Below are 14,360 nucleotides of genomic sequence, written 5' to 3' on the forward strand. Positions count from 1 at the left end.
GGTTGTTAAGGACAATTATTTGCATGGATTACGGTGGTGATCATGTATTACGAACTGCCTTGGGCAGTCAACCCGCAGTCATTGGTATCCATAGGTCCATGTCGATAATTAACATGCTTCGTTTTCCTCTGTGTACGTGCTGGTTATGCGTAAACTATTTTGAACTCTATATGCTATTATTCTACTTGTATGCTCGCCTTTACAGTATGTGTATTGACTTTTATTTTAACGTATGTGACAGGTAATTAGGATGGTTATCTGCTAGGTAAGCGAGGCCATAAACAATTGGGCTATTTAAAAATCTGAGTTGTCGGAATAGAACTATTTGCCTAGATTTTGTCTCTAATAATTTGTTTACCTTTTGAGACATGGTATGGGACATGTTACTTTAAATTGATTGGTAATGATAATTGTTATGGAAACTTCTGGAGAATCTGTTTCGCTCAATGCCATGCCCCGATGTTTCCGTCATCGGTTGGGGTGTGACATTATGTCATTTTCTATGCTTTGTTCTTGATGAATATTTGAATGGAATGAAGAGACGGATGACATTGATGAGTGAGTTAAAGATAAAAATGAAAATAAAGATAAACTTCAAACAAAAAAAACTCACGTCATTTGTGCTTCCAAATAGCGACAAAAAGGCTACTTCAACAACAAAAAAAACAAAGTGAAGCATACAAAAGTCAAACCGCCAGTGAACATGTTTCAAAGAAGAAAAAGACTGATTACAGTGAAGATTTGGAAGATGAATTATTTCTATTTTTATTTTTTTAATTTTCTTTTTCAGTTGTTTGTTATGTATTTTTTAGCTAAGAACAAAATACATTATTTTAATAAAAACGCCACACAGACAAAATGCTTGTGAAACGCCATCATGCCATAAAACGCGAAAAACTCCCAAACTATAATAAAACTTCTTTAGACAAGTATTATTAAAAACTCAAAAAAAAAAAAACGCCAAAAACTACGTAACGCCATTACAAAAACGCCAAACTTGGAAGATGGCATGTCTATCACCCTAAACTCATAAAAAGCTGAACAAAAACAGTAAAAATACACACAATAACTGAAAAGACGGTTACTTTATTAATATTAGTTATTATAATAAAATCCCGCCTAAACTACGTGCCAAAAACATCCTATAAGAGAGACGTCTCTACACAATCAATTGATCACACCCAAAAATAACGCCATGTTTCCTAGAAACCACTCACTTTAAAAAATGCCAAAAAAAATAGTTAAAAAAACCATAGATGTGAAACCTCGTTTCTTCTATATTGAGTATTGTTCTGAATAAAGTTTCACTGAATGGATTCTTCTCTGATGTGGGTATCTCTATAAGATTTTGCTGAATGAGATGGATAAATATTCAAGAAAAAGAGACTGATGACACTGAGTATTTGTCATCATGTCACTTTGTTCTTGATGGATATATTGATGGCATTAAGGATCAATACCAATGTAAAAAATGTTATTTTGGACTCCATTATTATAATAGCATTCGAGCAGGCGTTAATCTTCAACATGTTACCAAACAAGAATATATCAAACCAAAATTCAGGTTGCCACTAAAAATAAGTTTCTTCTAAAGACGGACATTATGTAGGAAAATTAACATCTAGGTAATGTATTCAAAAAGGTTCAAAATGCCAAAAAGGTTCAAGAAGAAGAGACTGATCACATTGAAACTTTGGATGAGAAATTAGATTAGAATTTTTAATTTTTGTTTTCATTTTCTATTGTTTGTTATCTAATTCTCTGTTGTTTATTATCTAATTCTCTACTAATAAAAAAAAGTTGAGTATAAAACGCCAAAAACTACAAACACCAAAACGTCTGATAGTATGAAAACTGTGAGAACGGATGCTAGCAAAGCACATTGTTGCTATATAAAACACCAAAAAATGCCAAACAATGTATTATTAGAAAACGACACAAAGTGACAGATTAAACTGAATGAAACAGTAAGTGCAAACAGTAAAATGAAGAGACGGGAACATTATTGCTAAATATTTATTATATTAAAAGCCACTACATGGGAAATTGAATTTATTTATCTTTTTAAAACGCCATAATTGCCTGTCACATTATAGGCCTACATCTTACATGGCACACCAATTGATAAAAAAAAATACACATCAAGAAAATTACTAATGTTTTTTACCGCCAAAAAACAAATATCTACCTGGCCCGAAAAAAAAAGCTCATTATATAAGTACAACAGTTAAACAAAAGCTTCACACTCCACACATTCACTAAAAACGCCACGTATTTGTTAAACGCCAAAAAATGGAGAGGTGTTGTGAGACGCGTTTAAAAAAAAGAATATAAAAGGACAAAAAAAAGCCCCTCCGCCCTTCACTATGTCACGTGCCACGTGTTAGACCAAGATCCGTTCTCACTGTTCTCACAATTTAAATTGAAAATTTCTTTTAACACTTATCATATTATCATTCGAATATAAAGCTAGAAATTAAATTTTCACGTTTAAATTTACGTGAATTTGTAAACAAAGAAAATTTACACATGTGTAAGTATGCTATTTACACATGTGTAAATTTGTTATATTTACACATGTGTAAAAAAATATAATAAGAGTGATTTTAATAGAAGAAATAAATTATTTGATGTTGTATTTTTTTATGTTGTATTTTAATTACAATGAGTTTGTATTAAAAAGAATTGGTTTTATTTGATTTTTTTTTTCATTCATGCTTACGGTTCTGACAATATTTAGTGTTCTCAAAATAAACACTCTATAACATAACACCCACAACAATGCTTACCTTTGTTTGACAAAAATAAAAATAAAAATAAAAATCTTGGGGTTGCTAAATCCGTATCAATTTTCATCTTAGGAACAACGAAGAGCAAATGAGAAACCCAAAAATTTTTAAGATCATGTGTAAAACTACTATAAAACATCATATTGCAAAAAAAAAAAAAAAAAAAAAAAAAAAAAAAAAAAAAATCTGTCTGTAAGACTAGGCCTGGTTGAATAATATTACTAACAAAATTATAAGTGTGATAATTTATACATTTTTACATGTCTACAATGTAGTAATGAGGTTAATCGTGTAAATATTTATATTTTGTTTTGTTGTTTGACGTAAGTATCATCTAGTTATATATTCTTTTCTCTCAGTTGAGATTTTTTTTTTTTTTTTTTTTTGTCTTGATATATAATTCTCTACATATAAGTTTTTCCAGTGTTTTCTTAATATCATGGTTTGCATCTCCAGAATACAACTTATCGAACTGTCCATACACATAAGTCCAGACCTGAAACTTTGTTATTGATATGTTCTAAGTAACAATGTCGCATGCCGAATCTAATGTTAAAACACAACATTTCCTGAAATGGCATCAACCGTTCGGCAACCTGGACTATATATGTTACATATCTTTGTTGTAACTTCACAACATATTCGATCCAAATGACACAATCTATGAATCTTCGTCTCTTCTTTTTTATTTTCACTCTGACAGTCATACCAATTACAAGATCATCTTCATCAGATGACTATCAACCTTACATTGTTCTTATGGACAAATCAATGATGCCATCACCCTTCTCTAATCACCACAATTGGTACACGTCTTTACTTTCATCATTAACAGATGAAGAACCTGCAAAGCATCTCTACACATATAACCATGTGATGGACGGTTTCAGTGCAGTGCTCACAAAATCGCAACTCGAGCGGCTTGAAAAGATGTCAGGCCATCTTGCAACATTTGAGGATCAACTTGGACAACTTCACACGACGCATACGCCTAAATTTTTGGGATTAAAGAAACATGCTGGGTTGTGGCCAATTTCAGGTTTCGGTGAAGATATGATTATTGGCATACTAGACACCGGAATTTGGCCAGAAAGTGAGAGTTTTCATGACAAAGGAATGTCGGAAATACCTTCTCGTTGGCGTGGAGCTTGTGAAGCCGAAAATTTCTGTAATAAAAAGCTTATAGGTGCGCGTTCGTTTAGCCAGGGGATGAAGCATTTAAAGGAAAACATTTCAACAACAGATGACTACGATTCGCCTAGAGATTTCGAAGGACATGGAACACATACATCTTCAACAGCAGCTGGTAATCGAGTACAGTCTGCTGATTATTTTGGTTATGCCAAAGGAACAGCTACTGGAATAGCACCAAAAGCGCGGTTAGCCATGTACAAAGTGTTGTTCTTGGACAACTCATATGATGCTGCAGCAAGTGACACACTAGCTGGAATGGATCAAGCAATAGAAGATGGTGTAGATCTAATGTCATTGTCGTTAGGGTTCGACGAGACACGGTTTTACCAAAACCCTATCGCGATTGGAGCGTTTGCAGCTATGGAAAAGGGGATTTTTGTATCTTGTTCAGCTGGTAATGCTGGCCCTCATCCGTACACTATGCTAAATGGAGCTCCATGGATCACCACAGTTGGTGCTGGAACAATAGACCGAGATTTTGTGGCTTATGTTACACCAGGTGAGATTATTTTTGTTTATTTGTAGATGGTTTAGGAAACTTATAAGCGTTTTTAGGATACTTTTGAAGCATGTTTTGTTTTTATGCTTTTAGAGGGATTGGACTCAACATCATTATTTTTTTCTTTTCCAGTAACTTTAAAATAAAATCTGAATACGCTACTTTGTTAATTTTTTTTATTTTCAATTTTAATTAATTTAATCAAACACTTGAGATTTTGTTACTTATGTTATGCCAGGTGATCAGAAGTATGGAATCCTAATTGGGAAATCTATTTTCCCCCAAAATCTATTGGTAGAGAGGGTTCCTATCTACTATGGATATGGAAACAAAAGCAAAGAAGCTTGTGATGATGGTTCTCTTGATCCCAAAGATGTTCAAGGCAAGTACATTTTCTGTGATGGAATGTCACAAACTGAATTGGAAACTAGTGGAGCTGCTGGAGCTATCTTCATTTCAGAGTCTGACGACAGTAAATTTCTCCAGCCGATAGACTTCAATCTGCCGTATGTTGTGCTCGAACCGAAGGTTGGTCATCGGTTAAAAAATTACATAATCAACACCAAAAATGCAAGTATTAGCGTTAAGTATGGTGAAACTTTATTAGATGTTAAGCCAGCTCCACAAGTAGCTGACTTCTCCTCAAGAGGACCCGCCACGCGATCTCCATGGATCTTAAAACCAGATCTCTTGGCTCCGGGAGTCAATATCCTCGCCGCATGGGCACCAAATAGAGCAAGCGCACCAATTGGAGATGATTATTTGCTCAGTGATTACAAACTCGTATCCGGCACATCCATGGCTTCTCCACATGTCGTAGGCATCGCTTCTTTACTGAAATCTACCCATCGTGACTGGAGCCCGGCTGCAATTCGATCTGCGATGATGACAACAGCTGATATTCTTGACAATAACAGAAGCATAATCATGGACATGACCTTCGGCGAACCAGGTATAGAATAATAAAAACCCCAGAAGCTATAAGTTATTGATTATTTATCAAAGTACAAAGATTACATGAATCCCTAACAATATATTCTCTCTAATAATACAAGGTACCCCTCTGGATTACGGTGCGGGCCACGTTAACCCAAACAAAGCCATGGACCCTGGGCTAATTTATGACATCAAACCACAAGACTACATCAACTATCTCTGTGCAATAAACTACACAAGACACCAAATCCAAATTATTTCAAAGCAATCCGAGATTGATTGTTCAAATGCTACTCTTGATCTTAACTACCCTTCGTTTATGCTGGTCTTAAACAACACAAACACCACTCGTTCCACCTTTCAAAGAGTGTTAACAAATGTCGGGACATCAAGTTCTTCATATCGAGCAGTGGTCGATACTCCTCCCACAGGTATGAACATTGTTGTCAAGCCTTCAGTGATCTCTTTTGAAGGGAAATACAGTACAGCTAAGTTTGAGGTGATTGTTGATGTTGACATAACTGATGCTCCTCCGGCCGTTTATGGGTATTTTGGTAACTGTGGATATCTAAGCTGGTTCGAGGTAAATGGAACTCATGTTGTTAGAAGTCCGATCGTATCTGCAATCGCATCTGCCAGACCACCCTAAGGTGCATAAATGGTTTAACAAAAGGTGCAGCCTCCTGCTGCTTTTGATGCTTAAATAAGGAATGATCACTTCGAGATGTCCAATTCAAGTATCATGGAATTTTAAATAAATTGACTTTATATATTGAAAATTGAAAAGGAACGATTCACCTTTCATGGGTTTCTAATTTCTAAGCTACAGAAGTTTTTTAGGCATTAAAAAAGCACAGCAAGTTAAAGAAAACAGAAAAGAGCAAAGAAAATAGACCAATGAGTACTATCAATTGGTTTGGGTGGAGAAAACCTCATGACTTTTTAATGTGGAGGTTATCGGTTAGAGTCTCACTTGGTACAATTTTGCTTGCAATTTGTTTTAGGTGGGCCAGAGGTTATTGGTGTCACACCCTACTTGTAGCGGAATCGCATTCGTGTCACTATTAAAGGTAAACATTGCAATCGACAAGTATACAATAAAATATCAACGATGCCCTTTATATATTGTTTGAAACATAAGTACCAAAGTATTAGAAACGTTTCCCAAGTAGTTTCAAGTTACAAAATAAATTTAACAAAAAAAAAAAATTAGTTTGCATCGATAACTAAAACAAAGCTTTGACTTCTATATGCATGCACGTAGGCGGAATATATAAGGCAAAGACTTCAAAAATGGCCATCATTCCTTGCTAATCCACTTTTCTTGATCTTCTATCATATGCTTTCTTTCCTAAAATACATGTAAGTTTAAAAACGTCAACAATAAGTTGGTGAATTCATGCGTCACTAGTACAAAATTGATAAAAAGATGCGGGTAAATTGGCTATAAGATGCGGTTTTAGGCCCGCATCTTATGGTGTAGCATCTTATGGTTATAAGCCAAAAGATGCGGGTCCAAGAGATGCGGTTATAAAACCGCATCTTTTGTTATTTAAAGCTAAAAAAATAGGGTTAACTTTCCAGGCAATTTTATTAAAATTAGGGTATTTAAACTAAAAAAAATATATAAATCACAAACCCTCTGTTAAAGTCACCACCAATGGTGTCAAAGTGATAACAATAATTTCAACTTAAAGTCAGGATTTATCTCGATATCGATACCGAGCCCCTAAGCTAGGACCAACTGGAACTAAGAATTTTTTCTTCAAATATAACTTGACGATCTTCGTAACTTCTTTTATCTTTGTTTGAGTCTGGTCAAAAACATTGACCGAAGTAGCAGGTATACCAACTGCAAAACGAAAAGGCAAGGCTCATAACTCCACATAGTATAATTATTTTATGATCTCAAATTAACATAAATTTATATGACTTCATATGACATTTACACACAGTATACTCATTTACCAGCAACCTTGACCGACATACAAATTGGATCTTTTAACCCATTTATTTAAACAGGTTGACACTTTGGCGGGTAGTAATCAAGTTTTAATCATGTTGGTGGGAGGTAAAAAAATGGGTAAAACGGTTATCAGGCCAGCCTGTTTAAAATAACACGTACAATAATAGGGCTCTCAATCGTGTAAGGTTGGTGCGTTGAATTGTTCAATCCAAACACGACCCGTATATTTAATTGTGGCATAAACAACCATAACCCCAAGTTTATCTAAAACAAGTAGTACCAAGTGTTAATCGTGTTGGTATGACTGAAAAGATAGGTGAAAGTGGTCATAAACAGATTAGCGGGTCAACCTATTTAATAATAATATCATAAATAGATTAGCCGGTCAAGCTGTTTAATAATAATAAATCTTAACAAAATATTTTCAGGAGACGACCCTGTTTACGAAACCTAATCAAGTCAATCTCCTAATTACTATCGAAATAATTACAATAAACCCTAACTAGTAAATTCTATATAATACAAGACAATAATAACAATAAAACCTAACTAATATATTCATGGTTAACAAACAAAAAACAATCAAATTAAGATCATTAAAACAACAGTAAAAAAAGACATTAAAGATAGAAGTAAGACCTTCGCCCTTGAGTTTGTTCCAAGTGAATTCAAGGCCACTGGTGAGCAGACCAAGCATCTCTGCCGTAATAACAAGTCCACGTGTCCATTTAACTTCAGTTGTGATCTGTCAGTTTGTTCTTTGTCAAGATCACCAAAAGAGAGTTGAGTGCTATCATCTATAGCTACAAGAAGTGATGACCTCGATATAGGGTATCTGACAAACAAAGATTTTATATTATTCAAATACATGAACAATAGGGCCCAAATGATGTATAAGAAATGATTTCAGGGATAACTACCGATGCTCCTGATGTGCTATCAAGTCCTGAATTGGGCCCGAGGAAAAAGCTTCATGTTTACCTACACCATAACACTACTGAAATTGAACCTAATAAAAACCAAATATGTTATAAAGTTAGAAGCAAGCGAAAGATATGTTTTAAAATGATTAGCATTTATTCTTCATATTACTACTAGACAAGTTCATGTCTTAAGGAATCTGCAGCATAGCTAAGAGGGTGTTTGGATTGCTTATTAAGCTAATGATTTTTAGTACATGTGAGTTACTAAAAAAGTTATATTGAATACAATTCGAAGTTGCTTACATCAAAAGGCAGTAAGCGTATAAGAAGTTTTAATAAGTAATCCCCCTCCCTCTAATAGTTATAGGGTTACCCAGTTGCATAAAACAATTCAATTACTTCACATCTACAGGTGTCATTACGTCATCGTGCAGCATGTGGTACATAAGCAAAACTAAAATGCTCACATTGACCTTTATTTCAAATTGAAGAACACATGTTACTCACATGAAATTTATAGATTAGACAATTTCACTTACCTTTCTAGGGATAATAATAATCCCACAAACGAGTAGCTCTTTGAACAGATAAGAATTCTGACTTAAGCTAGATACAAGTTCATCCCACGGTTCACGTTCCATCGGTTATGCATGTGGCATGTGATGCATAGACTTTCTTTAAAGGTTGACTGTCTTATTTTTATGTTTGGCGTTTTAAGATATACTGTGTTTTAAAATATATGGCATTCTGTACCTTGTTACTCTTTTTCATGTAAGTTTGTCTATGTCACACCCCGATTTCCACGTGTCTCACCGGTGGGCCCGGTGGGGGATTACCGTGACGATGTTGGCAACAATATAGTCAAACCACACAATTATATAAATGCACAGCGGAAGCTTAAAGATAAATATATACTTCAACCTCTGGTTGTAATATCAAATGTATTACAGAAGTCGAATATATCCACAGCGGATCAAAATAATAATAAAATATTGTTCATTCAGATACGGCATCGAGTTTGCGAGACTATTCGTGATGCTTAGGAAGCTAATACCAGCCGATTTCGTATAGTACCTGCACTTAATCTTTTGGGGAAAATACGTCAGTTTACACTGGTAAATACATTCAACTGACACATTTGAAAATGTTTATTAAAATTGATTTGAATGCACGAGGCACAAACTCTTTTATAACTTGGGAAAATTATTAAAATCTTGTGAACGTTTTACATGTTCTTTTATGCGTTCAGTAGCCCGGGTCGTGCCGGGTTAAAGATTTATAGACACACCACATTGCGTAAAACCGTAGTATAAAAACCAACGGCTACGTCTTTTAATTTAATGTCGACAATATATACCGGGTGTACGCCTACACCGGGATGTCGATGATCGTGGCCATTTCGTAAAATGATGCCAAGGATATCCGGGACAACGGTCATTAAACCCCCCAAAGGCTTTTAAGAAACAAAACTGTTTAAATGAGCCGATCATATTATTTAATTAACCACCTAAGCGATGGAAAAATATAATGCTCAATCAAGCGGTATTAACATACCGTAACCCAAGCCCATATAGGGGAAATAAGTTAAAGTATTTACCTTTGCAAGTATTATTCCTTAGTTTGATTAAATCGCCGATAGCTTTTACCGGGGCTCCTAATCTGGAACGAAGGTTTTAATTAACCTCTTAGAATCCTAACGGGCCCTTATATTTTGCCGTAGCCTAGACCGGTTGGTTCCGATATATATAGATATGGTTTAATCGCGCGAAAAGGCGAAAACCGGGAATGGAGTGTGATTCTGACCCAACAAATTCAGAGACTTGTTTTATATGGGTTTATGGTTCACACTCTGGAATTTGGGGTTCAAATAATATAATTTGACCCGTATCGGCTAAATTATGAAAACTAGTTTCATAAGCCGAACCGTGCGCGCAATAGGCGAAACGGTTAACCATGAGAGTCTTACGCTTATTTCCTAAGTCAATATGCCTTAAAGAGGTTGTGGTATCAGTAGGATACCTTCCGTGATGCCCGTAACGAGTTTAAGTTAATATTATGCCCCGTAGGGGCTTTTTGGTCATTTTAAAGACTTTTAAAGAGCTTTTCGAGTTCTACAGGAAATCTGAGTTTCCCGAACAGTTTATAAAGTCTAAAATATTTTATTTATTATTTAAAATCAGTAGCAACTGGAATCGGGTCAAAAGACCTTGTAGAACTCAAGTTTTGGCCGAAAAGGGCATATTCGGTATTTACCGAACCGTAGCCATAACCGCAGGTTATGAGCGAGGTAAAAATTATTAAAAATCTTTAAAATTCCCAAAATATTATTTTAATACAGTGGGTAAAAGTTTTGGTGACGAAATCTTGGTTTAGATAGGCGTTATGCTAATTGCGCCGTTTATTACAAAAGTTTACTTTAATTGCGCTATTTAGCATAACTCTCATTCTAGACTCGGATTGATGTGAAACTTTAAGGACATGCTTATAATTTAATAAGCAAGGTTCTGGTCCGTTCACGTGTCCGGAATACTCGTTTTATTTTCAAAATGGCGTTACGGTCAACTTTTAGGCGATTAACGGAAATGTGCAAAAGACTCGGATAACTTATGAACCGATCACAGAGATTTATACCATCATGTAACCTGGTCCTAAGAGAGTCCTAAGGTATATCTATACCTCACTAAAACGGGTCAGAACTGAAGTCAAGGCAAAAGTCAAACTTTTGCGACATTCGGCTCCGAACCGGGTCAATATAGCAAATGGTCGATTCAAACGAGCGCAAAACAAGTTTATATACTTGTTAGCATGTTTTATGAACATCAAAACAGGTTTCATAACGTATACATTACAGATTATGTAGAAAATGGCAAAATGACTTTCTGTTGACTTTTTAAGTGCGCGTTTGACTCGATATTTGACATAGTTAGAGTGGTGATCAGAGGGAACCCTTTTAGGGGTTTATTATCCACATAAATACCAACTCATAACCACTTTTGATTCGTCATAAGACTGAACCATCACTGATTTAATTAAAAGTCAAACCGTATTTACGACGGTTTGGTTTCTAGCCATTTACTAAGCATAAAATGAACTACAATTGATCTAAGCAACTTACAGAAGTTGAGAGCTGATTATAGAGCAGAGAAGAAGACTTGGAAGCTCTTGAAATGATCAGATAGAAGTGTTTTGAGTTGTGATGAACTTATGGACATAACCTTGCTATTTATAGCCAATGTCAAGGTCCAAGATCATCACACAAGGGTCTACAAGTGCCCTTGGGTGAATGGCAGGTGCCCCTAAGTGATATGGGTCGAGCATAGGGTGCCCATGCCTCATTTATTGGTTGTTGGTCGTTCAAAGGCTCCAAAAGGCATGTAGTTACAACTTTCTGCATCTGGGCATCCCACGCGGCCCGCATGGGAGTTCCATGAAATTTTAATGCGGGTCGCCTGAGATTTGAATATCAGGCGAGTAAAAGAGGAGGCTCGCGGCCCGCCTCAACTTAGGCCAAGACATCACGCGGGTCGCGAGGGGCCTGTTTTTCAGATTTTTAAAATCTTTTGTCATGATTACGAAATCCTGGTAATAAATAACGAAATCTTTCGTAATGATTTACCTGACCTTTCGGGTTTGAAGGGGTAACTTTGCGGTTTGGCCCTCGGTTAATTACAACTAAGGACCTCGTGTTATTTACCCGCGTTGTTAAGTCCCCGGTTAGTTTATTAATTATTCAGAAAGCCTTAACTTTCATTATTTACGCTTTTAACCCTTCTCCTACGAATTCGATCGTAATTTTCTCGTTTCATAACGAAACTTCGCGAAATTTATATATTATATTTTAGTGAGTGTATAATACCGTTACAAGCCTTGGGAACGTCAAAGGGTCACTCAGAGGTATAATTAAACATGTTGACACGGTTAACCCCTGTAGCTTGTAATCTCTCACTTTCTTTCGCGTTTCGCTTCTCTACGATCTATGATTTATTCGTTTGAAGGTTCAAGCATTATTTAGGGTTACTATACAGTATATTTACCCTTGTTGACATTTATAACCCTCGAATTTATATACTTTCAAGGTTTGTCAAAATTAGTCCTTTATTTAATATCAATGCCACGTGTAAACAAATGACACGTGTTAACACATTATTGGACACAAAAATTCGAGGTGTTACATCCTCACCCCCTTAAAATAAATCTCGACCCGAGATTTACTCAAATAAATAGGGGTATTTTTCTTTCATTGTGTCTTCGACTTCCCACGTATATTCGGGACCTCTACGAGCATCCCATTTGACCTTTACAATCGATACGTGCTTTCTTCGAAGCTTCTTCACCTGTCGATCTTCAATCGACAAAGGTTTTTCTATAAACTTTAAGCTCTCATCTATATGCACATCTGTGTGTGGAATCACCAATGATTCATCGGCGAAGCACTTTTTGAGATTGCAGATGTGGAACACGTTGTGAATTCCATTGAGCTCTTCAGGCAAATTCAATTTATAGGCAACTGATCCGAGTCGTTCAATGACCTCAAAAGGCCCTATGTATCTCGGACTCAGCTTACCTTTCTTGCCGAAACGCATCACCCCCTTCCAGGGTGATACCTTAAGCAACACCTTTTCACCTACTTCAAAGTGAAGATCCTTACGTTTTGGATTGGCATAGCTTTTCTGCCTATCGCGGGCAGCCTTGAGACGTTCCCTGATCTGGACAATCTTGTCCGTTGTCCGGAAAACAATCTCTGGTCCTGATAATTGAACCTCTCCTACTTCCGCCCAACAAACAGGCGATCTGCATTTCCTACCGTATAATGCCTCGAAAGGCGCAGCCTTTATGCTGGTATGGTAGCTATTATTGTAGGAGAACTCGATTAGGGGTAGATTCTTATCCCAGTTACCACCTAAATCGATCGCACATGCACGAAGCATGTCTTCTAGAGTTTGAATGGTACGCTCACTCGGACCGTCCGTCTGTGGATGGTAAGCCGTACTGAAGTTCAAACGCGTGCCCAAAGATTGCTGGAAACTTTTCCAGAAGTGAGACGTGTATCTAGTATCCCGGTCGGAGATAATAGACACAGGTATGCCGTGTAAGGCTACAATCTTATCAACATAAAGTTGGGCTAACATATCGGAGCTATATGTCTCCTTGATGGGTAGAAAATGAGCTGATTTAGTCAGCCTATCGACTATGACCCATATCGTATCGTTTCCTTTCCTGGTTTTGGGTAACTTGGTTATGAAGTCCATAGTTACACATTCCCACTTCCACTCGGGAAGCTCAGGCTGTTGTAGCAAGCCAGATGGCTTTTGGTGCTCGGCTTTGACTTGAGCACAAGTCATGCACTTTGCTACGTGGGCGGCCACAGACTTTTTCAAGCCTATCCACCAATAGTTTGCCTTTAAATCTTGATACATCTTGTCTGCACCAGGATGGACAGAATATTTGGAACTATGGGCTTCCTGGAGGATAACATCTCGTAGTCCTCCATAAATCGGAACCCATATACGTCCGTTCAATCTAAGGATTCCATCCTTGCTAAGAGTCAACTGCTCCTCAGTTACTCCTAACTTTTCATTAGGATAATTAGCTTCCAACACAGCCTCTCGTTGTGCAGCTAATATCCTCTCAATCAAATTGTTCTTGACCTCAATGCTCTTGGCATTGATTCTAATAGGTTTTACCCTTTCTTTCCTGCTTAAGGCATCAGCGACTACATTCGCCTTGCCGGGATGGTACCTGATCTCGCAATCATAGTCATTCAAGGTTTCCATCCAACGGCGCTGCCTCATGTTCAACTCCTTCTGGTTGAACAGGTGCTGGAGGCTTTTGTGATCAGAATAAATCACAAATTTAATACCATAAAGGTAATGCCTCCACAATTTTAGTGCAAATACAACGGCACCAAACTCCAAATCATGGGTGGTGTAATTCTTTTCGTGCACCTTTAATTGCCGTGAAGCGTAGGCAATAACCTTGCCCTTCTGCATAAGCACACACCCCATGCCTGTGTGTGATGCATCGCAGTAAACTACGAATTCTTCTGTACCCTC

General features: G+C 36.7%; 1 protein-coding gene across 1 annotated transcript; it reads left to right on the forward strand.

The window, feature by feature from the left end:
* Positions 1-3,440: 3,440 nt before the first annotated feature.
* Positions 3,441-6,384, forward strand: LOC110931897 (subtilisin-like protease SBT3). Its single transcript, XM_022175268.2, has 3 exons — positions 3,441-4,482; positions 4,721-5,434; positions 5,538-6,384. Exons 1-3 carry the CDS (start codon positions 3,441-3,443, stop codon positions 6,065-6,067), a joined length of 2,286 nt encoding a protein of 761 aa, XP_022030960.1. The 3' UTR covers positions 6,068-6,384.
* Positions 6,385-14,360: the final 7,976 nt, after the last annotated feature.

Source organism: Helianthus annuus, chromosome 3, assembly GCF_002127325.2.
Source record: "Helianthus annuus cultivar XRQ/B chromosome 3, HanXRQr2.0-SUNRISE, whole genome shotgun sequence".
Lineage (NCBI taxonomy): Eukaryota > Viridiplantae > Streptophyta > Magnoliopsida > Asterales > Asteraceae > Helianthus > Helianthus annuus.

Coding starts and splice junctions, on each gene's coding strand:
- LOC110931897 (XM_022175268.2), top strand. CDS start 3,441: ATGACACAATCTATGAATCTTCGTCTCTTCTTTTTTATTTTCACTCTG. Junction 4,483..4,720: donor TGTGGCTTATGTTACACCAG/GTGAGATTATTT, acceptor ATGTTATGCCAG/GTGATCAGAAGTATGGAATC. Junction 5,435..5,537: donor CATGACCTTCGGCGAACCAG/GTATAGAATAAT, acceptor TAATAATACAAG/GTACCCCTCTGGATTACGGT.